Below are 26,340 nucleotides of genomic sequence, written 5' to 3'. Positions count from 1 at the left end.
TCGGACTGCCTGGATCATCGAGCAAGACGGCCACGGCACCTATTCTTTGTTTTTAGGACGAGGCAGTCTTTTTTAAAGCGATGCAAGGTGGATCAATCAAAATATCTGCAGAAAAAGAAAAGAAAAGATGAGAAAAATTTTATTACAGTTAGTGGTGGATATTACATCGGATAATGCGTTCTTATTACTACTCATCTTTGGCATTATCACGGAAAACTCACGCAATATCGGCTTGGCCAATGTAGGCAGCCAATATTGGTCCAATAGGGGGCCTGGTTGCACTTTTCATGTTGCACCAATATTGGCAGCTCATATGGGACCGGTATTGGCCAACCTGGCAGACCACATTGGTCCAATATTAGGCCAATATTGGAGTGCTGCCTGAGGTCTGTCCTTGTTGCTCTGACGTCATTGAACAGCTTCAGTCATATCTTCTTCTCTACGCATGTCTGAAAGAGGGCAGTTCTTTCGGCGGGTTGAATCTCCTTGTGCTCATATCGGATGTGACTTTTTTTCAAGTTCAAAAAGATTGTTCCCGACACATTCTTCAAACTTCGAGTGGCATGATTCGCGAACTCCCCCTCGGAAGCCCCCCCCCCCCCCTTTTTGTGCCTGGAATCGGCCACACAAAGAATCATCCAATCAAAAATAAATAATACGATATTGTTGGATAAAGACTCCTGGACAGCAAAAAGAAAAGAATGCACTGACTGGTAATCCAGAAAATGTGTGTTCTAATCCTACAGCTTGCCATCTTTTTCAGTGACTTCCTTCTTTCACCATGAATTTCTTAGGCACTTGAGGCATTGTGTGTATTTGCCCCTTCTATGTGTTCAGAACATCAATTGCCATCATACACAGTCCAACTGAAGATGGCTTGGGATGACAAAATTTGACAAAAATTGAATATTACAAGTTTTCAATGTTTTTTAAAGTTAAAAAGTAAACGTTTTAACATTACATTTTTATGCTTCATCCTTTGCATATAAGCTCCCAAAAGACAAATGGTGTATAGCCCTTCTATTGAACATATGGACGTCTACAGACAATCACGGTGGAAATTGGTTTTCTGAGGCCGGAACATCGAAGCTGCCAGCTGGTCCCGCAGCTGTCTAACCTTTCAGTGACTTCCTACTTTCTTCGTCTATAGCCAACCTGCACCAACTGCCTAAACAGAAGAAAAAGAAACGAAAAATTGTCGTCTAAATGGAGTCAATACGAGCTCCACTTCTCTTCTATATCCTGCATGGGCCTTTTTCATAGAAAGTGTATTGAACGACATTTTTTTTTCCCTTAAGGGATAGGCCAGCCCATTTTTCCTCGTCGCCATGCCAGAAAGAACACAGTCGGGATCAGGAAGAAATAGAACAAAACGAAATTTTAACAAGAAAAGAGACGTCTAGTCAACCCTATTCAAATGTGTCTCAAATTAAGACTTTTCTGTGACGGCTTCTATTATGTATGTTCGCCCGTGTTTACAACGAGAAGGTCACCGGCATACGAAACGTCACAAGCGAGTTCATTGTCCTTCTTGCCCCATCGGCACAAGTGCAGATGGGCCATGATCTCACATCAGATGAGAAGAGGACCCAGAAGTGTTTCTCTGGCCTTCTTCGGAAAACTTGGAAGGAAAATCATATCTGATCTCTCAGTCCTGTCGTAAGCGCGCACGACTTTTAGTGTTGTCTTTGCCGTGTTACATTTTTACAGCTGCGAGCTCGGAGGGCGTACAGAGTGCCGTAATACGCGCGAGCATCAAGTGCCTAAGAAACATGACTAAGAAAAAGTGACTCGGATGGAGACGTCGTGTTGAGGGAAGTGTCCTCCACAAGTAAAACAACGAAGCCATGTACTTGAAGCAAGGTATAGAACGACAGGTGTACCTCACAAAACCACGTATCGCATAGGATATGGGAGGTTAGGATACTGTCTGAAGGGACAGGACACTGTACGGTGTTTTCCGAAGGCGTTGTTTCAGATCGTGCAAGTTTTCCTGTGCAAAATTCCATAGCAGATATGATGGTGCATGGTGCATTGTGAATAACTGCCTATGAATAACACTAAATAGCAGGCACACTATAGTCTTAGTTGCTCATGTGCCATAGAAATCCAATCATCATTATCATTATTATTATGATTGTCAGCACGCGCGCATGTGGAACATTGCATACGCTGACTGAATAGTACAGTACACCTGTTACGTGGGCGCTCGACAAAGGCAGTTCTTTTAAAATGAAGCAAGTCATCCTCGCTCTCGTATCGCTCTGTTTCTTCGGTGAGTTCTATAAAAACTTTTCAATACCCATATTTTTTTTATTGTACTGGAGTTGCATCTTCACCTACATCTACAATCGCGAAATGTTAATGTTTCATAGAAGGGTTCCTCCTGTGTGAGTTTTCCCCTCATGAGATGAAAGTAACGCGTTTACTTCCTGAAGTTGAAATCTGCATTCCATGTACGAACTGGCGCTATTGTGCAGAAACCGTGTGTTGTGTGAATTCTTAGCGCGTACCAACTGCATCCGTGCAACGTGAATCCGCGTAGATCGTTAGTACAGAACCGTTTCGTGTACGTCTGTGTAGCACCATGTGATTCACTTGAGACAACCTTGCTAAGTCTCATGGATGTTGAAGCTATCACCCTGTTACAGGTATAAAAGCGTTAGTGGGTAGAACTAGGCTAGGTTCGTGAATTTCTTCGCGCGGAGGCGCTTTGCGGTTTTGGCATCAGTTCGTGCGCCCGATCGTCGTTACCTCATCAGTAATATTGGCATGCCGTCTTGAAGAAAGCCCCGGTAAGCGCACAGTAGACGTTCACTGAGTCCTCATCTCCATTGTTATTTCGTCTTCTTTCAGTTCAAAGTATACGTTTCCATGCCCACCGAGTGTTGGCTGAAGGTAGAATCTACGTTGCCTAATGTTGAGCAAAGTTGAATGTATAATTATAACGCTGAATCAACGTTGTTTCAACTGTTTCTCGTCAATGAATAAGTAGCAAATATTTACGTTGATTCTGCAATCTTCCTTCAACACATTCTCAAGGTTTCACAAAATTTAGAACTAAGTTACCGGATAATTTCGACGTGCTTGCAGACCTGCTGAATGTCTCAAAACAAAATCATCAGAAACATTTATTCGTCTATGTTTACGAGAGAAGCGTGCCACAATTCCAGCTTGACTTGTATACACGTACCTCACCTGCAGCCATGTATCATCTGCTTCGGAGATCGACTATTAGAGACCGTGAACGGGCGGGGCGAACTAAAAAAGCAAAGACAGAAAAAAGAAGGCGCCCCCTCAGCATTGGCGAGGCACATAACGTTGCCGACGATGCAGCCGAGGAGAGCGGGGTTTCTCACCTACGTGATTGCAAAGCTGTTTGGCATTTCAGGATTGCACCCGTATATGTTGTGTGAAAGTGTGTCTTAGGGTTTTAATCGTAACTTCTAGAGTTGGGACAACCGAATCCTTGAGTCCTTAGCAGTAATTTGTGATTCGGGAATCCGAATACGAGTGCCCAAAACTGCGAATCGAGTCTTTTGAATGCACAAACAGCGTTTGTTTGTTTGTTCGTTTGTCTGTCTGTCTGTCTGTTAAATTTCGCGCCTCCGGAGTCCACCGAAAGCCTGATTGGCCGGCGGGTGGGCCAAGCCCGTGCAGAATGAGACAACAGACGGACAGCTTCTGCGTTTTCATTGTACATGAATCGCCTCATAAGCAACTACATGAGGCTGTTATGCGTCTCATTCAGAGTCTGAGTCAGAGCCACAGACTGCATTCTGTATGTCTGGGATATACGCGCACGGTCAGCATTCACAAAATTCAGCACAAAATTCGGCACGGAAGCACAAACTCACAAGAAAAAACCGCAATGTTATTTTTAATGAACATGATGGGAATCGATGTTATGAGGCTGGAACACATAAAAAGGACACATATGCGCGAGCATCAAGTGCCTAAGAAATTAGTGATGAAAGAAGGAAATCACTGAAAAGGAATTCGGGTTCGAGTCCTAGAGCTCGCTAACCTTTTCAGTGACTTCCTTCTCTTATCGTTCTTTGTAATTGTTTATAGGCCTAGCGCGAAGGTCGTTTATAGATTTCAGGTCGTTTAGATTTACAGCCCATTCACATATCACTCTTTCCGTAACATGAACGAAACGGTTCCAAAAGTGCGTTAAACTAATCCAATCTGATTTAAGAAGTCAATACCATTGAATCCTGATTGTTCAAAATGTACTAGAGGGCAATGTAGTGGACTTGCTACTTTTCCGCAATATGAAAGGTAGACGAACATTTCACAATTAAAGCATTCTGGGCATCGCACTGCATCTCTACTGCTGACGAGTGTGCGCAACAACACGAGAAGCAAAAAAAAAAAAAAAAAGAGAGAGAGAGACTATTTTGTAGGCAAATGCAGAATGCTGCTTTCTATTTCGAAGCGTACGAATATACCCGGTTACAATATTTCCAGACCTCATTGTGCCACAGTGCGAGAAAGAAAACATGGCGCAGATATTTTCTGAAGCTGACGCTGAATGTAACGCAAGATACAGACAGCAATACGGACTCACTACTGGAAAACACACAGATTTGGTTCCCGATACGACAAGATGCTGGTAAGTTTTACCTCTCATTGAAGCAAGGGCTCCGAAGCAGCCTCGTGCGTTTTACGGTGGGAGCTGTTATTTTTCAGAGCTATACTGCTAATCGCTTGATCCGCTCTGCAGTGCGCAAAACGACCGTGAAACGGATGAGGGCGAAACGGCTTGGCCGCGGCGGAGAGCAATACAAGCAAGTCCCCGCAGGCACTGTTGCAATACGGCCACGTACCCACATGCGCCAAAAGCACACGGTAGCGCGTATGCGGAGTGGGAAATTCTTGCCGCAGTGCGGAAGAAGCCGCCTCCGCGTCCCGCTTTTCCTCGACCACGTGGTTTCTAGCGGCATGCCGCGCATCATCGCCCATTGAGATGGTCAACAGAGATTGTAGCACGCTGTTTTCTTTCGGTCACCCACGCAGTCTGCAGTACGTTGACAGCGTCGTCAGCGTCGAGTACCCACATCGTCTTGAGTACCCACATGCGGTAGAGGTGTGCGCAACCGCCTGCCGCTTGCCGCGAGTTTGCATTCCGTCCCATCTATACTGCCTCCGCTCGCGGCTCTCCACAGCGAGAGCTTACGCTTCTGAGACCGTCGACAAACCGGAGAACGACAGCGAAGTCGAGCTATTGTTCGTAGTGAACGTTTCCGTTCCTACATCTGAGCATTTGCGAAATCAACATCCCAGACGCAAGAGACGCAGGCTTCGGGTTCACTCGTTGTGGCGGTAGCGCATTCTTTTTTTGTGAACAATACTGAGATAACTAAAATATTAGATTCCGAGCGACATAAAAGACTGAAAGCAAAACATTCCGTGACAATGTGACAACAGAGCAAGGCTTTGGATAAGCTGGTGCTCTGGCGCCTGGCTATATCGAATTATCGAAAAGTATTCACTATTCGTGCGTTTTCATATAAAATGTGCCGTCACGCCCAAAGCATGCGCTTTTATGCGTATTTATGTTATAAGCATAGTACCCTTTAAATCGGCTTCAAACCTGGGCGAAAATTGGTTGTTCCATCGTCCACGTACGGAAGCAAATACAAGATGTCATTGGATTATAATGAAAAAACTACGCCACCTAGAATCATACGGTCAACGGCACTTGTTCTCACTTGGTTTTGCCACCTTCCTAATGTGAATGTCAAGCATCGTAAGTCTAATTATGTAAACATTTGCGAACAGAACTCGGAATATTGCCAAGTAAAGGTCCCTGTCTTACCACACCAATACGAAGAACGTGCCGAATTCACTCAAATTTGTGATAATTGACAGCGATATTCACAAACTATCCTTTCGAAAAAAAAAAACAAAAACGAAGCACCCGACCATAACGCGCTACGACTTCTTGAGCGCAATCGCTTTCAGTCCGACGAAAGGAGGTTCCAAATCCAACCCACTCGGGCATCCCAGAAAGAGATGACAAATACATGGCTTATCGCGTCCTGCTTCCGCTGAGATCAGGTTTTCCCTCTCCCAATTTCATGCATCATTATTTTTGTAACGTAATGCAAAGTGGATCAGTTAGAATAATTTGAATTGAATTAGCACATCAAGCAGCTCTCCCGCGTCTCTAAAATAATGCTTTTCTCAGTGATCTCTATGTATAAAGGCTGGATCGCGCATGGGAGAGGTGCTCGGGGAGGGGGGGGAGAGGCGTGCATTCGGGCCGCCATGTTGGGAGGCCCTAAAGCGCAGTGTGTGCCCATAGAGAACAATGGGAGGCAACGGAGATTGTGAATATTTATTGCGCTGCAGGCGTTGATCGTTGTTTGTCATCGCCCAATTTTGTAAGGTGCCAGTATACTGATTTATCCTACCAGTGTTTCACGGGTGTCCTGCCGTTCGATTCTTAATTACGTTATGTTTTGCATTCCGAAACTAGACCGTCACTGCAGTGCAGCGCTGGGGATTGTACTACAGCTCGTTTCCCAGCCAATATTTCAACAAGAAACGATATGAGGTTAACAACAACCATGTATGTAATATCAAGTGCTGCGTTCTGGACAAAAATCGTACCACAAAGAACGGTCCGGGAAAAGATATACTCGCATGGCAGAAAGAGATCGCTCTGTAGAATCACAGCCGTTGTTTTAGCCGTGGATGGGTTTAGTATGGTTTATATCAAGCATCGCCGCAGAAAGTGTCTTTTAGTGAACGACAGCGGTGCTTTGCCTCGCAAATATGAACACACCGAAGTAGCCCAAATAATTACTTCACGCAATTAGATCACGCTCGTTAGGACAGTTAATCAGGTAGTGATGTAAGCTTAATCAATTAAGTTACTTAAAAGTGGTAACAATTCCATGAGACACAGGACTTGTCTCTTTTTGAAGTACAGCCCTTCTATGTTTGTTTGTTTCTTCCTTCATTTGTTCTGATTATTTGCAGGCGCGGTTGTGCCAAACTGAATGTCCTTCTCGAGTACTCACATGCTTTTGTTGAATACAACTGCAGATTGAGCAAAGCTGCTTAGGGACGGGAGCCTGTTATCCAGTGCTGACTATGTCATGCTTGTTATGTGGAGCACGTTCCAAAAAATGCAGCTGCACATCTGAAACTCCAATCAGTATCATCGTCATCTAAAAGGGAGCGTCGTAGCACCGTTGTGAGACCAGACACACATTCTGAACATCTTCTATGGCAGCTTCCGCAGTGTGCACAATTTTGTTCAGCATCGAAGCTTCTCATAGGAACCACTTTGCATTAACTGTGCCTCCCATCTTACATTTTGATGTGCAAGGGTCCTACACTTGCACTACACACGTATGGTCTGCAAATTGCAACAGGACGATTTGGAGCTTGAAACAGTAGTGATTTTGTCATTTTGGCCCTCGTGTACCCCGTCTGTGAAACGTAAACAAAAAAAGTCCACGATATGGTTTTGTAAAGATCACTGATGATGAGTAAAGAGTATACAAGTTCAAGTTTATTCAACATTTTATATCATTCATTATATTATTCAACATTTTATATCAAGTTTATACAACATCAAGTTTATTCAAGTTCAACATTTATTTCTTGCACTTGTGTTTCAAGATACAATGAACGTGCGGGGAGGTCGCAAAATACTACATTTATTGTTTTGTGACCTTGCTACAATGACAATATATATTTTAAGAATGTTAATGGACAGGTACACTCTCTAAATTTGTAGCAATCAATTATAGATTGGAATGAGCAATAGCAACTTGCCTCCTGATATTTTCTCATATATGCTGAATTTTAAATTTAATGTTATCAAATATGTGATAATATAATGATATATATAATAATAATAATATATAAGAGTATAATATGTGATAAATGAATGAATTATAAAATTCTCAAGAAATAATTTTCTTCTGATAGCATATATGTGCATGCCTATTAACTGAAACAATTATCACAGTTCCCTGACAAGTTTTAATTTCTGAGAGTACTGTAGAGGCGGCTTAGATCTACAACAGTTAATACAAGGTATTATATACTGTGAATACCTTTAAAAATCCCATGTGACACACATGCTTTTACTTTCTGGAGGTGCTGTGGTAATCAAAGTTCGTGGGCACTACGCAGGTTCTGCACCCATTTCTTCAGTATGTCGAGGCAGCTGTGAAGCAACCTGTATTGATGATGATTATTACAATTTGTATGGTGCACCGGCAACAAAGGTCATAATACATCAGAACATTGGTTTGGATGCAAATAGTTAAAAATGAATAAGTAGTTTAAGAAATGCATTGGACAAATGTTAAAGCATCAGCTTAAAACAGGGTTTACAATCCCTGTATCTTCTAAAAATTGAAAATATTAAAAACTATTCTAATAAGAATATGGGTAAGTCTTCTAAAAAGGATTATAATTATTATATTCCTGGGTGAAGGAGCCTAAGGTGTATAAGGTGTGTTTTTGACGTGAACATTTCTGACGTGATAAGAAAATGTACAAAATTGAGAGAGGCTAACCACAGTGCGTGCACTGAGGTGGTTCCTTCCTGTGAACTAGAAACCCGTGGATGAGGAACATAATACTACCTGTACACTCAGTCGCATTACACTTCATAGACGATCCTCTGGGTAGCCCCATGAGGAAATCTGTATTGAGAGACCACTTTTGCCTTAAAAACTGCTACAAAGAGCACGACACGCTACAAATTATTATTATCGCAACAACCGGACGATATAGCCCAGACACAAAGGCGGTATTCAAGTCGTGCCACTCCACCGTTACGTAGGATTCTTTGTCACAAATCAAACCAAGGCACAAAACAATACCAATACATGAAAAAGGGTGACAATCTTGGTCTCATTATAACGTAATACCGAATCTGTGCGCGAAGGTAATTCAAAGAAATGAATGTGCACTTGCTTCCGTAGAGAGCACCGTGTACCATGCTACCAATGCATGCAGAAGAGCGCTCGAGTGTTCGCACATATATTGATGGCAACACTACCGGTGTAGTGTCACACGTTCTCTCAAGCGCATTATGAACTCAAAACGTATTTGCCGCCGGGTAAAATACACGTGTGTTCGATAAAACCCCGGAAGAGCGATCAAACAACCTGCGTCCAGTGCTCGTTTTGGGCAAAAAAAACTTCATAATTGTCAACTAAATATACAGAATGGACACCTATTTATTCCTTGATAATAATGACTCACTTGTATAAATTTAGGCCCTGTATCCTTGCCAGTACGGTTGGTACGACCGTAATTGCAACAAGTTACCATGATCGCTGCGGCGGCTGTTGTGGGTAGAGTAAGATGGCGGCCGGTTTCTTCACGCTCGCGCTCCCTATCCACGATCCAGCCTTTTACAATCGACATCAGTGGGGTTTCTAGAACAATCGTCGTCTTCTGATCTTTGTTCTTTATCCGCCCTTTTTTTTTTAAATATACCACAAGAAGCTCTACAGCGCGATGCCCCTTGTTAGGCCTCTTGTCCATTTAACAGTGTTAAAATACTGATGTTGGTTGGTATATCTTCATTACTTTTCATCGTACCGATGTGCAGTGTGACTAAGTACTGGGGTTTATATATCTTTGCATTTAGGTGCATTGGTGAAACACGTTGCAGTTGTGTTGTATGCGTACTGTGTATTTCTTACCCGCAAGATTTATGGCTCCGCGGCACTACAACCGTCGGCAAATAACTGATTTCGTTTTTATACTATCTTTTCCAGCATGTTGGAGTACGGCAAGGACTGCGTTCCCTTACGACTCAGAGAAAAACGATGCGATCAACTCATCTTCACACATTTTAAGGAAATAAGGAGCAAGCAAATAGTGGCGGAAGGTGCATCCTTGAACTTCAACTGTGAGTACATCGGTAGCCAGATTGCTGGGCGCATAATGTGACCTTCATATACCGCCTTCATGATGTCGGCGATGAAGATATCCACATTTTAGAATTAGTGTCACTTAACACCAGCACTCTACTTCATGAGAAAAAAGAAAAGAAAGATATTCAACTGAATTTTGAACAAGGGACCCTAGGATCTGCGATTGGATAGAAAAAAATCGATAAGCCTTAAAGGAGGTATGAATTCCTATCTGCAGCTATTTAGTTACGGGTGTACTAAGTGTAATAGTGTTCTTCTACACATCGTAATTCTATATACAAGTTCTTGTTCAATACTTCTCCTTCATAACGGGTGCAGCGTTAATACAAAAACGTTATTTTTTCTGACAGAGGCGACTAGACGTACCGCCATCACGATACCTCTATCCCTTGCTACGTATTTGAATAATTGTAGCACCCAATCAGACGCAAGCGTGGAGGTACACACAACGTCGTCTGCTCTAGTCTATCGGAGAGCAGTGTAGAAGCAGCAAGAAAGAGCGACAAACTTACGCGGGTTGGTAATATGGCCTAAAATGCTGGACAGAAAACCAACCTGGGACTGTGCGATATACTTCTGCACGTCATTCGTTTGACGCGCCTTGTTTTCTATGATGTGGTGCAATTCACTTTCTTTCCGCCTCTGACGGCGACGTGGACAGCACGCAGCAGGCATTTCGTCCTCAAAGCACGCGGGCACCTTTCCTTCTTTTTTTGGGATAAACCCTCAAATATGAAGGTAAGAAATGTTCACGTTGAAACACAGTGGTGGACAGAACGATCTTGGAACCGGGCCGAGGTAACCGCGATCGCATTGGTTGTATACAGACCTATCGGAATCATCTATATAGAGAACGTGTCACAGCCAACATGCCAGCGGGTCAGCTTGGTAGAGTTCATAACTCCTGTAATGAACGGTAAAAAAATTACCCAGTTTGACGGTTCCTTGCTCTTCGTTAGTCGCTGCGGTGTAGCATACCATCCCATAGAACGGCGTAAGTCTTTGTTCCCATCGATGTAGCCACGACGCACGTAAATACTGAAACGTGGGTATTGTGCCAGTGGTACCTGTGCACCTTCGTCGGTACTATGACTGTCTAGTTTTCAGATAAGTCAAAAGAAGACACAGGTTGCTGGGTTTCACTCCACCTTTATTAGTAGTATAACTTCCCCCTGGAGCTTTCTGCCATAGTCGAGAGTGTCATACTCATCCAATCTAATTCCTAAGAGACGTAGACGAGGCCGCTTAACGGCGCCACGAGCTTCACTGCCCCACCAGACTCCCATCTGGCAACCTGGATCTCTTCGTCGTTTGGTAATCCTAGAGTTTCCGTTCTAAGGCCCTCGGTACCGGGACAGTTGCACAATCCAGTAAGACACGCATCTAGTCTTCCATCACAGACACACATGCTTTACGATGCCGTGCTCTGACCGCTCGCCTTCGCTTTTGTTTGTTGCAATGGCTGTCGTCAACTCGAAACTTTCACAATACGAACACGTACGCTCTTCTATGAACAATCTGATCCTCTCCTATTTGCTGTAGCTGAGGCTCTTATCCGGACATTTGTCATTGCATTTTGCGAACGCTTCGAGGATCGAGCCTATCATGTACCTGTTCGCCTTTGAGACTTTTACAGCGCCAACTGTTGATAGCAGGCACACCAGAGATCTCTCGATCGTCCGCGGAATGTGAGCATCACGTGACCCCTTCGCGGTTAATCCAAGTATTCGAAATTGGTCGTATGACGGAAATTCGCACTGAGATTGTCAGCGCCAGCGCAACTGACATCAACAAGCGACACAGCCAGCCGCAGTGTCCCCTGTAAACCATAGACGTCCACCATAGAGGAGGTGTCCACCTGATATCCCAAATTGGATGTTTGGATATCCCATGGATCATTGCAGAGAGCCCGTAGACGTCGCATGTACGTCCCGGCGACTGTGGCTTGTCCCACTTTTTCCACATTCCACGGACGTCAACTTCGGGATATTTGGATATTCACATGATGTTCTCAAATCTGCACATATTGCTATAAATGTGTTCTTTCAGAAATGTGCTATATGCTATGCAGCGGGGTGCCACACATTCTCATAAGATATGCAACAATATGCTACATTATGGCTAGGTTTTTGGCACCATAAGCGTATTGTAGTGTGGTAAATGGCAGCCCAGAGGCCTTTCGGCCCTAATCCGAGACGAATGCAGACCGCGTGTTAATAAATGCGCTTTCGCCTTTCACCATATAAGACGCAGGCTCCCTTTTTGGGCCCTCCACCGCGTACGCGCTTTGCCCTCACAGGCAGTTACACGGAGATGCCGGAGAAGTTGAACGGGATCGCTTGCGTACGTGCTCAGGGCCCTGTATTTTCTCATTAGTATTGATACTATTTAATGAGCTGCCTTGTAAGTGGACAGATTCCTACTGGCGTTTTTATGCCATTTTGGTTCAGCTGCATCTTTCTTTCTCACCTGGTCCTCCTTGTTTCTACCTGATTTGATTTGGGTTTTTGTGGCGCATTAGCTACTTTGTTTCTACCTTGTATTTCTGTTAGAGACATTGCGCGTGAAGCTTTAAAAGCAAAAAAAAAAACAGGTCTCAGAACCATGAACTGAACCAAATTCATGAATGAACCATGTTAGAAAGGCAGTGGCATACCTTTCCAAAATAAAAACATACACTGTATACTGCTTGTCTCGCGAACTTCCACCAATTCTAGGGTACCGTTTGCCTGTGAGCCAAAGTAAAAGGTGAGCTGTTTAATTTTAATGCGATTGCGTGTACCAGTATGGAATCGCATTAAAATTAAACAGCCCCGATGCCCGCCATTGCTGTGCTACGCTTATTATGAAGGCAAATTCATTTGTGTAACAAACACAGACACACACAAAATACGTATCCTGGAATGGTCCACAAAGACAAAAGCAGAACACAATTTCCAACAAGAAGCGAACTAGCACACGAACTCGTTTTCGCCGTTCACACTTCTCCCCCAAGGGTAACGGCTATAAGCGGAGGATCTGGCAGAGAATGACTCTTTAGCGGTTTTGCTTAGCACAGACTATGTGACTCGCTTGTAGTGGAGATGAGAGCAGGCAACACAATTTTTTGAATCTGCAAAGTGGTTGTGACCATTTAACTGTCGCCCACTTTTAGCAAGAGAAGGCGGAGGAAAAGCTTACTTGCGAAGCTATGACATAGCGCGGGAACCGCCCCTATTCGCCCAATATCACCCCCGCATATCTTGGCGCCAGAAAGTTTGCTCACATGTGTACCTCCACCTGGACGCGGGAAGGAGAGCACTGCATTCCCTCAACGATGGCCTGCAACGCATTCTAACGCGTGGCGCTAAGCGCTTCACGACAACCGTCACCGGGCGACAGGAAGTTGAGTGTTGACGCTAAACGCGCGGGCGTCACCGAGACCTTCGGCTTTCAAGTTATAAAATCATATGCTGTTCTTAACGGCTCTCCTACACAGCCGACAGATACAGCACAGATGCCCATCCTACAGTTGGTGATGCAACGTTCATACATGATCGGCCCACACAGACGAGCACGATGGCCACAGCGCCTGGTCTTGATAACCTTTCGCTCCTTCCCTCCCCGGAAGGGGACTATTGTAGGAGTCTTAAGCAAGGGGTTACGCCACCTTATTTTCTTTTTACGACTTAGAAAAGAAATTAGTCAAGGCGGGCTACAAACAAGGACGACACAAGCACCTAGGCCCACAGCCACTAGAATCAACCAGGTCAAGCAACTCAGGAAAACGAAACCATGACGCCAGTACATTTTCCCGTCGGTCGATTTCTTATCTTGTTCTTTTTCTTTATCTTCAGCGACGAACACAGCAATCCCTGCCCGTATCGCTGCCCCGTCTTTCCCTTTCTCCTTCTCCCTCCAGGAGCGCTCAAGCTATACGCGAGTGCTGACGTTTCGGCAAGCGATGTAAGAAACAGCGGGATATTCGCGTTCATAAAAAAACTCGCGGCTTCATCTGTTCATAGCATCTTGTGTCTGCTCTATTTATCCCGTCCTTCACAATCTGTTAGAACCGAACAGGCTATCAACCAGGACATCCGCCTGGCAGCAAAAAACGTACCTGGTTAGTCCCCATAAAAATTTTGTAAAAATGATGTACATTAAAAAAAAGCCCTGTATGATGCGTCCTCATCCATAGAAATCGAGATGCAGTGAACTTCCTAGTTTTATGGAGTATTAGTGTAGAGTTACCAGTGGTAATTCAATATTAGAATGAACTACACCACTCCCAGGCAGCACATAAGTCGAACCCATATTGGCTCTGCAATCTACAGGAAAACGTAAAAAAAATGACATCAATATTACTACCGTTACCCGGGCTCATCCTTGACGTTATCACAGATGGCGCAATATGGAAAATAGGGGTTTGCCGATATAGGCAGTCAATATTGGTTCAATAGGGAGCCTGGTTGCACTTTTCATGCCCACCTGAGACCAGTATTGGCCAACCTGGCAGCCCACATTGATCCCTTATTCGGCCAATGTTGGTGTGTTGCCTGGGACAGCACCGTCCTAGCTAACCATCATCCCGGATGACAACGTTCTTAATCGTGATCTGTTGAAAACGGGAGGCGGATCCTATTCTGAGCTTATAGTACGCATCAGTTGGATCAAAATACGCTCCGCCTCTTGTTTACAATCAGGGGCAAAAAGGCCGTCGTTCGGGATGATGGTTAGCTAGGAGCGTGCTATGTGGTGAAGCTCATGTTTAACAAGTGCATGCAGAATCCAAATAACGTGTGATTTGCATTACATGTGTCCGCATATCATATCCTTCGTTTGCAGGCCCTTTTGCAGCAACGTGCGACTCCTCAACAATATCCGAGGCCAACACTGACTGCTACAAAAGATTTGAAATGGAACACGGCGGCATTCCCCGAAAACCAAATGATCCAATTGAGCCAACTGGGAATATAAGATTACTCTGTTGGTGAGTGGTATTTCGTGTGCACGACGTGGTTGCACGGCGGTGCCATCAGAAAAAAAGCGCACACCCACACCCCAATCCACATCTGTAGAAAGGGCCTTAGTAATGGAAATCTGATATTTCTACGACCTTGCGTCACAAGTACTGAACTGCGTAACTGAAGAAGAGGCAACGCTAGTGCAGCGTCAGAATAAATGAATGAATGCCGTGCTAATGTTGAGTCACAATAAGGGAAAAGTCGCGCTAATGCAAATGTAGCACCCCAAGACGGGAACCATATTCTGTACCGTGCTTCATCTGTCCAGCGTTCATCAATTTAAGTACACCCGACTGAATGCCATGTCAGGCTGCAATTTCCATCAGATGTTCCCTGTCATTTAACAATTTTTTCCATGTCATGTTTTCCAGTATGTTAAAATACAACAAGTATTGCGTTCCGAAACTCCTAGAAGACAAAGGATGCCATCCCGCTGCTGCTCTACAGTCTGCGACGGAGATAGAGACCAGATTGAAAAATTGTCCAACACCCAACCCGTTATGTGAGTATAAGAGCGGAAAGAGTTCTGACCGCATAATGCATCCTAATGGCATCCTCTGACGGCATAATGCAACCTGAAAACGTTACCATTTTACCGCCCTCGTTGACTAAAGTGGTAACGTGGTCCGTAGTTACCTCATACCGAAACCTTGGTATGAGGCTATGAGGCTATGGTATGAGGTTTCGGCTACAAATCCGACACAGAACGCCGGCAGCAATTTCGTGACAGTTTACAATTTGTTCCGAGAGGCTGCATTAAGCGAAGCACGTTAAACACACTGCGTTGTGCTCAAATCAGAATTAAGCTTTCACGAGCGCTACGCAAACACAGCGATGACGGGAAACTGGATGATAACTTTACGCTACTTGTGAAAGGAACAGCTGCTGCTGATTTTGTAGCACCTGTTTCTTACTCAAGGAACAGAGAAAATAGCACCAGTTTTCTTTTGTTCGCCTATTTATAAAGTGCTAGTGAAAGCTTAATTTTGAACACCCTGTATATACTTTGTAGCCTCTTGCACCACATTGCTTTTGTTAAATAAACGTGAAATCTGATAAAGTTCCTTCTCCGGTATTCAGTCCTGGTGGCGCACACTCAGCCTAACGAGAGTGAAAGCTGGGGTCCGATCTTCAACTTGTCGTTATCTCATCACGCGCGTTATATGCATCACTTCTGCCCGTGACTCGACACCAGCTCTTGCGCGAGGCTCGTGAACGAGTCGTTCAGGCTAACGAAACGAGCTTTATGCATGGTTTTCTGTGATCACAATGTGTACTCCTCGGGAAACTCATGTGTTGAGACGACATCGCCCTGAGCAGGCTGCCGACAAGGCCGCATTTTCTCCGACCGATAGGATTGTTCTATTTGTTTCGATAGCTCGCATTCCCGTGCTCTCATATGTGCCCATTCCATTCCAATGCCCGTTCCCATGCTCGCTCATACCGCTGTATACCGCTGTATAGCTCGCTAGTCGTGTAAAAATAATGAACAAGAACGTATATCAGTGAAAGTACAAACGTCGACCAATAAGCAAATCTTTAAATCATATTCATGCCCTGGCGATTGTGTCGGGTGAGAATCGCCTTAAGTATGACACGAGAAGTAGTGTTTGCTCAGTTGTAGCGCATATGGGAGTCCGAGGCCAGACGGGGAAGGTGTAGTGGCATCAGTAGTATTAGACGGAGGAGTAGGCTGCCCTTTCTTCTCAGCATTAACACTTATTTGATTACTTCTACGTACGTTTCTGTTTCAAGCATCGAAGTACAACACGCAGCCGTTACTGTCAGGCTTCACAAACTGCGCACTTAAAATAACTTTGCAGTGTGGTAAAACGTTTTTGTAATCAGCTTGAACAATATTGCAGGCGAATGTTAACTATTCAAGAGAATCTACCTCAAGAAATGTGGCGAGTGCTTTGCTCTTCACATTCAAAACAACATCGACACTATGCAGCAACATACTCTAAGAAGAAAGAATTCAAAAACTACTATAGGAATCTAATAATATAGGCATCGCCTTAGATGTTCATTAGAACGCCCGTAGCTACCAAGACGGTGTGAATTACTGTCATAAGTCCTCACAAACATTGTGAACAGCGCTTTTTGGCGGGCGAAACTACTAAAATCTGCCTCGTCCAGTTGAAAGGCATCCTGAAGCCATCGAGTCCATTCCCGATCGAAAAATCCATCAGGGCCAGTCCTAACGGAACCATTAGACCAATAGGCCAGAAACAGAAAGAGAAATGTAAAGAAAGAAAAGCGCTCTCCAGAACTGAAGGCGCAAAAGCTTACTTAGGGTGGCAGTGTCCATCTCCGTCGATGCATGGGCATCAAAGTGGAAGTGAATGCAGGTAGCACAAACACTATACGTATAACTTGTATTCCGTGATTTGGAGAATGCGAGTGTTGTTTGCTGTCGCGATTAAAAATAAGGTGTGAGATGTCTAAATTTACTTTATTTTCTCACACAAGCAACATTGAAGTGAGGAATGGCTTGGGGTATTAACTCAAGACTAACACAACATATGTTTTTCTTACTGCTTTGGTTGAGACATCCTGTAGGTCCATCGAAAATCGAACTTCCGCAGTGCAATCCCAAGTTCCTTTCTCTATCGCAACACTCCATGCCATTAGAGAATTCCGTCAGGACTAGGAAAAAATTTGAAACTGCCGACACGCGATCTCGGGCAGATATACAGAAAGGGGGCGTCCACCTGTGACGCTCCCAGTCGTTTATGGATGCCTAGGTACTGGCGCATAGCACGTGGCCTTCTATAGGCCGCGAGCTTCACGCAATGCTGAATCGTCTTTACACGCTAGGGCGTTCAAACCTTGAGCCTCTGGGCGCTGATCAGTTTTAGGGAAGTTTTATGGGTTCGACGTATCGTCCCGAACCATATTTAAGTGAATCCTGAAGCAATATTACAATATTTCGAGTGCAGCGAATCAGATGGCATAAAACATTAGTAGCTTGACTGTCAGTGGTCTATCGGCCTGTCAGGACAATGGGAGCTGCCATATTGAATACTGTAAGAAAGTCGGCTACAGCGATGCTCATTTCTTACGACAGCTAGAACTTTCGATACAGGGGAACTTTTCAGTCTTATTTGTTGCAGTTATGTCCTTTACGGGGTCTTGCATGGAGTGTTTTAGCGATTATGCCCACGCACGACACAATAGTGGACCCCCATGTTGGCTAGTCATTGGCAATGCAGGTACAATATGGGACCAGTTTCACCAGGATTTTCCTCATACTGCCTTAGCCCTGTTAATATGGCCGATTTTGCAAAGTTTTGGGCCAATATAGGGAAAATCCTGACAATATGGACCCCGTATTGCCCATGTGCAACCCATATTGACTGAAAATGCAGAAAATGGTACGTACCTGTGTTGTACCAAATGCCCAAGCAGCACGGCAAGATTGGACGTTGAAGCACGTGAAATGCCCAATTCAGTACGTCCTTACATCCAACAACTTCCCGCAGAGCATACACATCTTTCGAGAGAGTCCATATATGTGGCAATGCCACTGTAAGATGCACTGAAACTCAAAAACTAAACTTTCCACTTGCTGCAAACAGCCACCATTTTTCTTCGTGATACCAATGCCAATCCGTCGAACCGACTGACAGCGTGGGCGTTTGAGCGAAATTACGCGTCCTACAACTAATGCGCATGCGCAACACAGACTCGGTTCGGACGTTTTATTCGGGCTAAAATGTCGCTGGTTCCTCTAATGATAACGGAATCGCGACAGGTCAAGTAGGAAACACAATGTTTGATAGGAAGGGATGTCTCTTCATTAACGCTAGGTGCTTTCAAGTTACTGCAGGCGGTGTGTGTCGCTGATGTGTATGTCTGTCACCATCACGAAAGTGTTCCCCTCCTTTGTACTCTAGGATGGAGTTAGAAATTTTTGGTCCATACACTGTTGGGATCCCAAAGAAGACTGCTGAGGGATGTTTGGCATTGGCAGTTCCGTGGGACTGCCTGGGTCCTTCAGCAAGTTGGGCATAGCACCTGTTCTTCGTTTTTATGGCGATGCAGTGTTGTTTTTGTAATGCTATACAACGTGGATCAATAAGATCCGAAGAAATAAAAAAAAACATAAACAAGAGAGAAGTAATAGCAGTGGTGGGCATTGTACCGGATAATGTTTCTTATTACACGGGCTCCCCTTTGACATTATTGGAAATATTGGGGCAAAATGGGCTTGCCAATATGGGGAGACCATATTGGTCCAATATCAATCCTGGTTGCACTCCCATACTGGACATGTATTGGTAATCCTGGTTTTCCATACGGGTCCAATAATGGACTAAAGAGTGAACCTAGTGCAGGGATCACAGGAAGTGTTCTCTGAATAATGTAAAAAATAAAGAAAAGAAACCCTGGCCTAGGCATAACTAGAGACGACCACGTGACTCAAACTTGCACATACAATTAAACGTGACTGGCAAGAAAAATTGGACTAAGATAGTGCTGCAAGATGAGTCAGAAATTAGGAACTGAATATAGATTTTTTTTTCGTGTGTTTTCTTTAAAAACACCCATAGGCACGTTCTGACATGTCCTGAGCTTGTGATCTAGAAATCAGAACGGACGTAATAGGTTCTAAAGTAAACACAGAATAAGAAATTTAAAAACACAAAGCGTGGGGCAAGATAAGACACGCCGTTGTAATGAACTATACAAATTAGATCTAATTCAAGCACCTACACGGCCCACTTGAACACACACCCCGTACATCACGAGCGATAAAACCAGACAGAACCTGGTGCCATTTCCCTCCACCGTCCTTTGCAAACAAGGCACCGCCAGTCTGATGTGTTGCTGGCGGCTCGCTTTTGAGTGCACTTCAGCTTTGCTGCAAACATTCTAGGGCACAGGAAAATTATAGTCATTATGCAAAAGAGGAATGTCTGAGTAACCAGCATAAGGCCACCTAATAGTACATTAAAATTGCGTTACGTCTAAATTACGTTGAGTTGTCATGTCTTACCCCGTGGACACCACCGGATGCTTTAATATTTCAGTTAAACACCGGATAACCGAGAGTACCCATATTTTGCATATATCTAGTTGAATGAATAAAGTAATAGGATTTGGACTTACATTGACAGAATAAACTTGCGATACACTGATGCGCAGACGACAAGCAAAGGGACTACAGGAAATCGCACCTTTTTTCTCGGACTTTACATTCCAGGCAAAAGTAAACGATTTTGTTTTCTCTTCAACGCAAATACCAATCCGGACAATTCTCGCGTGCAATAAAGCGGACATGCAGAGCCACCTATGAGGAAAGTTTGAAGCGCATGGGGCAACGCGTCTCTGACAGAGGCGGCGTCGAGCAAAAAATGTTGCACATTGCCCGGTGTATTATCTTGCCCCACATTACCCTAACTGGGAAGAAAAACACCGGCCAACCTGAGACGAAGGCAACCAGGTCAAGCGAAAGTAATGCAGTTAGATCACAAAATCTTAGGCTGGGTGAATAGGGACACCGAGACGAGAGTGTTGTTCCCCCATTCCGATCATTGATTTCTGTTATGACTGCATCAGTCACACAAGGCAAGGAGGAAATACTAATTCTTGACGTGCCCGTGAGCCAACCGTCATGAGTGGGACATGCGTTGTAAAGAATATAAGAACCAGCTGCGCGTCCCACTCCAGATCGCTCGTCCTAGAGATGTCCAATGCGTTTTGTGCGCGCTATGGGGTTGACATGGACGCAATGTGCACGTAGCGTTTTCATGCCGGAAGAAAAGTCCCCAAGGGTTTCGCCCCTTTGACCTTGGAGCAGAGAGATCTAGTTTTTCAGGTATTCTAAGCGTGTCATTCGTGTGTAGCACTGTCTTCTTGTCTATGCTGTTTGTATTGTCTTCGGCTTTAGCACTTTTGATTTGCGATGTACCACCAAGAGACGATATATATACTCGTCGCGTACCAATATACTTGACGTCTGACGTATCAAGACTGTGAAGGAATGTGCATGTGCTTGAGAGAACAGGGACCAGAAAGGGACTATATGGGCGGGGAGGCACTGGACGAGCGACTCCACGCAGTGGTATTTTCAGACACAAAATATCCTCGCGTTGGCCCCTCATTCACGGAAGTTTCTCTTTGACCAGCTCCCACCTGACGCAGAGTACTTCGTTCTATATACTACTAAGCCAATTTTGTAGAATCCTCAAACAAATTTAGATACCGAAGCAATTGGAAGTCTAAGAGGGCCAGTGGTATTTGGGGCAGAGAACAGTCCAGGGAGAAGTCCCTTCTTAAATTCCTGACGAATGTTTGTTGGGGCACTCTGCTTATACCACATACTTCGTTATCAGGCGTCCCTCCACGACAGTGCAAGCAAAGCTTACCCGACGCCAAATTCATTTGCGAGTACAGATATAGAAAGGAACATGGAACCATAGCTCCAAAGCGTCGTGCAGACCTGCAACCGAGAGATCAGGGCCGAGACAAGCTGCACAAAAAACGTTGCTGGTAAGCGCTTTCCCGTTGAAGTTGCGCTGCCGCATTATGACATTGAATATGTGGATGAAAGCTGCTCTCATCCCGTTCCACTCACTGCTAGAGTACGTCTTCCTAAAGTATTTCCTGTGCGTTGCGCTATAGCTGATGTTTGAATGAACGAGTAACTGAGAAGCACGAGCGGCAATGAGGGGGGGAGGGGGCATGTCTGTGAGAGTTTCCGGCCTCAGCGTTTCCGGAGGCACTGTAACAAGACATACGACACCGGAGAAACGGAGAAGACATAAACACGCAGCAACAAAAGTTTTCTCAAACAGAGCGAAGCCCTTCTCAGCAGACGGCAGAGCTGAAATAGTTAGGTCTGTGGCACACGCTGAAATTACTTTTGTGCTTCATCAGCGGTTTGAGCGGATCACGAGGATATCAGGCTTTAATATAGCAATTGCAATGTACTCCAAGTTACTGTCAATGTTCGAGCCAATGTTAATTAGTCCCCTAATTTGGGAAAAAATACGGTTTCCTAGTAGCACCGCTGCCGAGTAGTCCAATGAAAAAACTAAATGCTTCCTAAGCCAACTCCCCCTGTTAAGAAAATGCGTTGGAGCTAAAAAGAAACACCCTGTATATTCATAAACTTCTGAATCGGGGGAATAATCGAGGTGTTCTGCGCGTTTACCACGTATGGTTGTTTCAATAGTTTTCTTGAAGATTGTTCGACAAGCGCCCTTTGTTTGCACAAAATACGGGTTTCACAGAAAAGGGATCTACGGTTGTTTCAGTCACAGAGATGCAGAAGGTGTGGGTTCGAGTCCTACAGCTGCCTAACCTTTTCAGTGACTTTCATCTTTCACCTTTCATGCAGGACAAGCTCGCTGGGAACATGGCTTTTTTCAGTGCTGGTGTTTACGGAGATGGTCATTCGGACACCGTCCCTTCTAGCCTAAATAACACAAACCACGCACAAACGGGATACCATAATCAACGAAAATGGTTACATAAGACAAGCGGTTTGCGCTAATTTACAGTAGAGACATGTAAAACTGAAGAAAACAGTTTGCTCAACTTTAAAAACACTCGAGAACACAATCTTGAAGTCCAAATATAGAATGACTGAAAATTCAATCTACCGGCAAGGAAGTAAAGGAAGTTCCTCAGGAAGAGTTCAGAGACTGTTTTTCTGGGAATCGTACTGATCATTGGCATGATATTCAAAGGGTTATGGTTGACGCGTTAAAGGTTCATGCGAATTGAGGGCACGGGGGAAGAAAATATCCATTGAGACTTTTACGAGCGAGGTCAATGGGCCAGCGTGGGGCGAGGGGGGATTACCTCCACTGTGATGTCTCCGTATTTAGATCGTAAGATCCTCGCTCTAGCGTACTGAAACAAAAGCTCATACACTGGTTTGACAGACTACAACCAACGTAATACAACACGTGGATACTGATGCGTTATGGACAGATATTCATGAACATATCTTTTGTGCAAACACAGGGCCGCTCGATGGGACCCCCCAAAAGAAAAAAAAAACGTGACAATTGCGCAAGCAGTACCCCTCTTATTCGTCTTCCCCCGCTTCGGAGGTTTTTCAATATATACGGGTTCGTCGTCAATTAACCTTTTTGCTGTGTGAGAGAACTTTTCTGTGTGTCTATGTCTCAGAGTCCTGTCACTGTCGTGCACCAGATAGTCACCGCCCTTCTACTTCTTTCAGGCACAATAATTTATAAGAAAGCCACTCTTATGTGGTACTAATGTAATATCGCTAACCGAAAATCCCATGAGTCGGGGGTGGAAACCTGGCGCCACACACACTCACATTACCGTGAATTATCACGTTTTACGTTTAACGTAGTCAATGCAGAGAGAGAGAAAGACGATTTTTTTCACATCTCCCGCGCAGCGCGCCTTCTTGCTTATTCTAAGAGGCCCAATCAATGGCCATGTGACAATTTCTTAGCCCTCACTACGTTAGAATATCTGCAATTTATCTCGTCTTTGCATGCAACTCTTTCCAGTCTAATGCAATACAACAAGGATTGCGTTCCGAAAATACTCCAAGAAGAGTTCGTATGTAGTGATCCAGATTTTCTTGAGGTGTTCTTCGAGCAAATACGAACTGAGTGTGGAACATCCAAGTGGGACTGTACAGGTGGGTGTTATTGAAAGTGACGTTCTGGATAGAGATGCGAAGCCCCGGGAAAAACGAAAATTTTGAGGAATAAACCGTTTTTTTTTTTGTTTATTTTCCTCGTCTTTAGAAAAATAGCCCAGAATTTCCCGGCGACAAAATTGAAAAATGTGAATGTTCGTCCCTCTGATGGGTTCCTGCCCGCCAACAATGCCTTAGGCACCTCTAATCCGGCAACAACCACCAACTTAGTGCTCCGTCTGGCCGCTTCAAGCGATCGCCATCGCGATCGCATAATGTCGGAGTTCTAGTCGGAGTGCACACGATGTTCTAATTACCTATCGCTGTCCCATGGGATGATCTGCTCAGCATTTATGCCAAGAGGATGAGCAGTAGCTCATTGTATGCTGTGCTTTGGACGGCAATGCTTCGACTCAGCAGTAACCGCGTCTCTTTCCATATTTAAAAAGTATTCTGAAAAAAAACAGAAAAATCAAAATCCTTTCTTTTTTCTTCGAGCGCTTCAAAATGTCCGAAAATTTTGCATCTCTTGTTCTGCAGCAACCAGTCAGGAGTCCGCAAAGAGATCACAGAACATCTTCTGTGCGTAATATAAAAAAAGTGCGAAACTGAACACAACTAGGGGGATGAACGACTCAAACCAGCAGAAGTTTAATTTCCACGAGACAACTCACGTGCCTAACAGGGTGACTGGTAGGAAAAAGAGGAGGAAAAGGAATTAAACGGACCACCCTAAGACAGGAAGGAACCAGGACAAGCGAATGTAGGACAGTTAGGTCACAGAAGGCATCTTAGGCTGCTGGACCAGGCACACACACGCGAGACTTTTGCCCCATTCCGACCAGTGATTGCTCATGACTAAGTCGGCCGCTGGAGGCAAAGAAATATTAATTCTCGAGTTGTCTGGGCGACATCCGTTGTTGCTGGAGCACGTATTATAAAAATTTTAAAGGTAGACAGTGTTAAAAAAAGAACTGGTACCCGTTGCACGCCGGATCTCTTGCTCTATAGACGTCCCGTGCGTTTCGGGCGGTCGCAAACGCCACAGTCATGACCATGACGTCGTCAAGGGCCCACGACTGTGCGGCGTTTTGGTGCGGGAAGAAAAGGCCCACGCGTTTCGGCCTTTGGAGTTTGGAGCAGAGGGATGTAGTTTCCGAGGTCTTGTTAGCGTGTCGCTTCCGTGTAAAAAAAAAGTTGTTAGGTTCGCTAGTTGTCTCTGCTGCTTGTATTGTTATCTTCGGTGTTAGCACTCTTACATGGCGATGCCCCACTAGCATAAGATACACGCTCTTCGCCAATTCCAATCGACGCCTGACGTTCCAAGGTTGAGAACGAATGCCAATATACTTGAGAGTACAGGGGAGTGAACGGGGGGACGATATCTCCTCCTATTGGTCCCAGATCTACGGAAGCTTGCCTTTGACCAGCCCCCAGTTGACGTAAGGTCCACAAAGAATTTTAGAAAATCCTGCGAGGAAGAGGGCCACTGATGTTTGGGACAGAACGGTCTAGGAAGAACAGTCTCTTCTTACATTCCTGACGCGTGTTTGTTGGGGGACTCTGCTTATACCACATATTTCGTTTTCAGGCGTCCCTGCACCACAGTGCGATGACGAGCAATTATCCAACGCGAGGAAAATTTGCGATTACAAATATGCGGATGAGCACGGAACCATAGCTCCAAAACATCGTGCAGACCTACAACCTAGGGATATGAGCCCCGCTGAGGTGCACAGACTACGATGCTGGTAAGCGCTGTTCTACGTGCAAGCGGACGTTAAGGTTGCGCAGCCGCGTTGTGATAATGAATATGGGGATCAAAGCTGTTCTCACACCGTTCCACTGACTGCGGGAGCGCGGTGCACTACACCTCGTATTTGAATGAACGACTGGTAACCGAGAAACTTGAGAAGGCAATGGGGAGGCATGAATTGGACTGAGCTTTTCCCAATTGTTCATGAGAGACGCAGGCGACACACAAACACGCAGGCACTTTTCTCAAACATGTCAAGGTTTAATACGTGACAAACAAGTAAAAGGACTGCTTACGCAATTACTACGTATGGTTATCGCCATAGTATCCCTGAGAATTGTCCGCAAAGGGGCTCTCTCTTTGTAGAAAATACGGGTTTCACAGAAAAGAGGTTTAGAATTGTTGCATTCACTGAGATGCAGGACAAGTTCACTAGTCTTCTGTCGGTGTTAAGCTGCTGATTACGAATACGGTCATTAAGATACCGTCCCTTCTCGCCCATATAACAGAAGCCACGCTCAAACAGATTACAATAGACAACGCATTGGTCACAGGAGACAAGCGTGTCGCGCTGATTTGCAGCATGAAAAAGTGAAGAAAACGTATGGAGTTTGCTCCAAACATTGAAGAACACAATCTTCATGTCCAAATGTAGAAGGATAGAAACTGAAGCGAACCGGAATGGAAGCATGAAGGATGATGCCTCATATAGTGATGTGCTGATATGTCGAAGAGGGACTGTCCTACTGGTCAGCGTCCTCATAATTGACACGATATTTAAGGGACTACGGACGATGCGAAAGGCTCATGCGTGTTGTAGGTCCATACCCATGGGGGAATGAAAACGACCATACAGTCCTTTCCCCACAAACGCACAGGGTCAATTGATTCCTCACAGTGTCATCGTGTTCTCGTCCTTCGATATGCATCCCAGAACATCCCGAGGATGACACTCGCGGATTGTTCGTGAAGAGTCATCAAGTACGTCCTGTGGCTGTTCCCCGGGGAGCTACCAGGATG

General features: G+C 44.8%; 1 protein-coding gene across 1 annotated transcript; it reads left to right on the top strand.

Moving 5' to 3' along the window:
• Positions 1-4,526: 4,526 nt before the first annotated feature.
• Positions 4,527-25,319, top strand: LOC135374072 (uncharacterized). The gene is made up of 7 exons (XM_064607073.1): positions 4,527-4,618; positions 9,765-9,898; positions 14,748-14,892; positions 15,298-15,428; positions 21,268-21,424; positions 23,431-23,564; positions 25,156-25,319. Exons 2-7 carry the CDS (start codon positions 9,766-9,768, stop codon positions 25,317-25,319), a joined length of 864 nt encoding a protein of 287 aa, XP_064463143.1. The 5' UTR covers positions 4,527-4,618; position 9,765.
• Positions 25,320-26,340: the final 1,021 nt, after the last annotated feature.

This window comes from Ornithodoros turicata, unplaced genomic scaffold (genome assembly GCF_037126465.1).
Source record: "Ornithodoros turicata isolate Travis unplaced genomic scaffold, ASM3712646v1 Chromosome42, whole genome shotgun sequence".
NCBI lineage: Eukaryota > Metazoa > Arthropoda > Arachnida > Ixodida > Argasidae > Ornithodoros > Ornithodoros turicata.
Note: the sequence above shows the minus strand (reverse complement) of the source record. Positions and strands in the feature narration are given on the sequence as shown.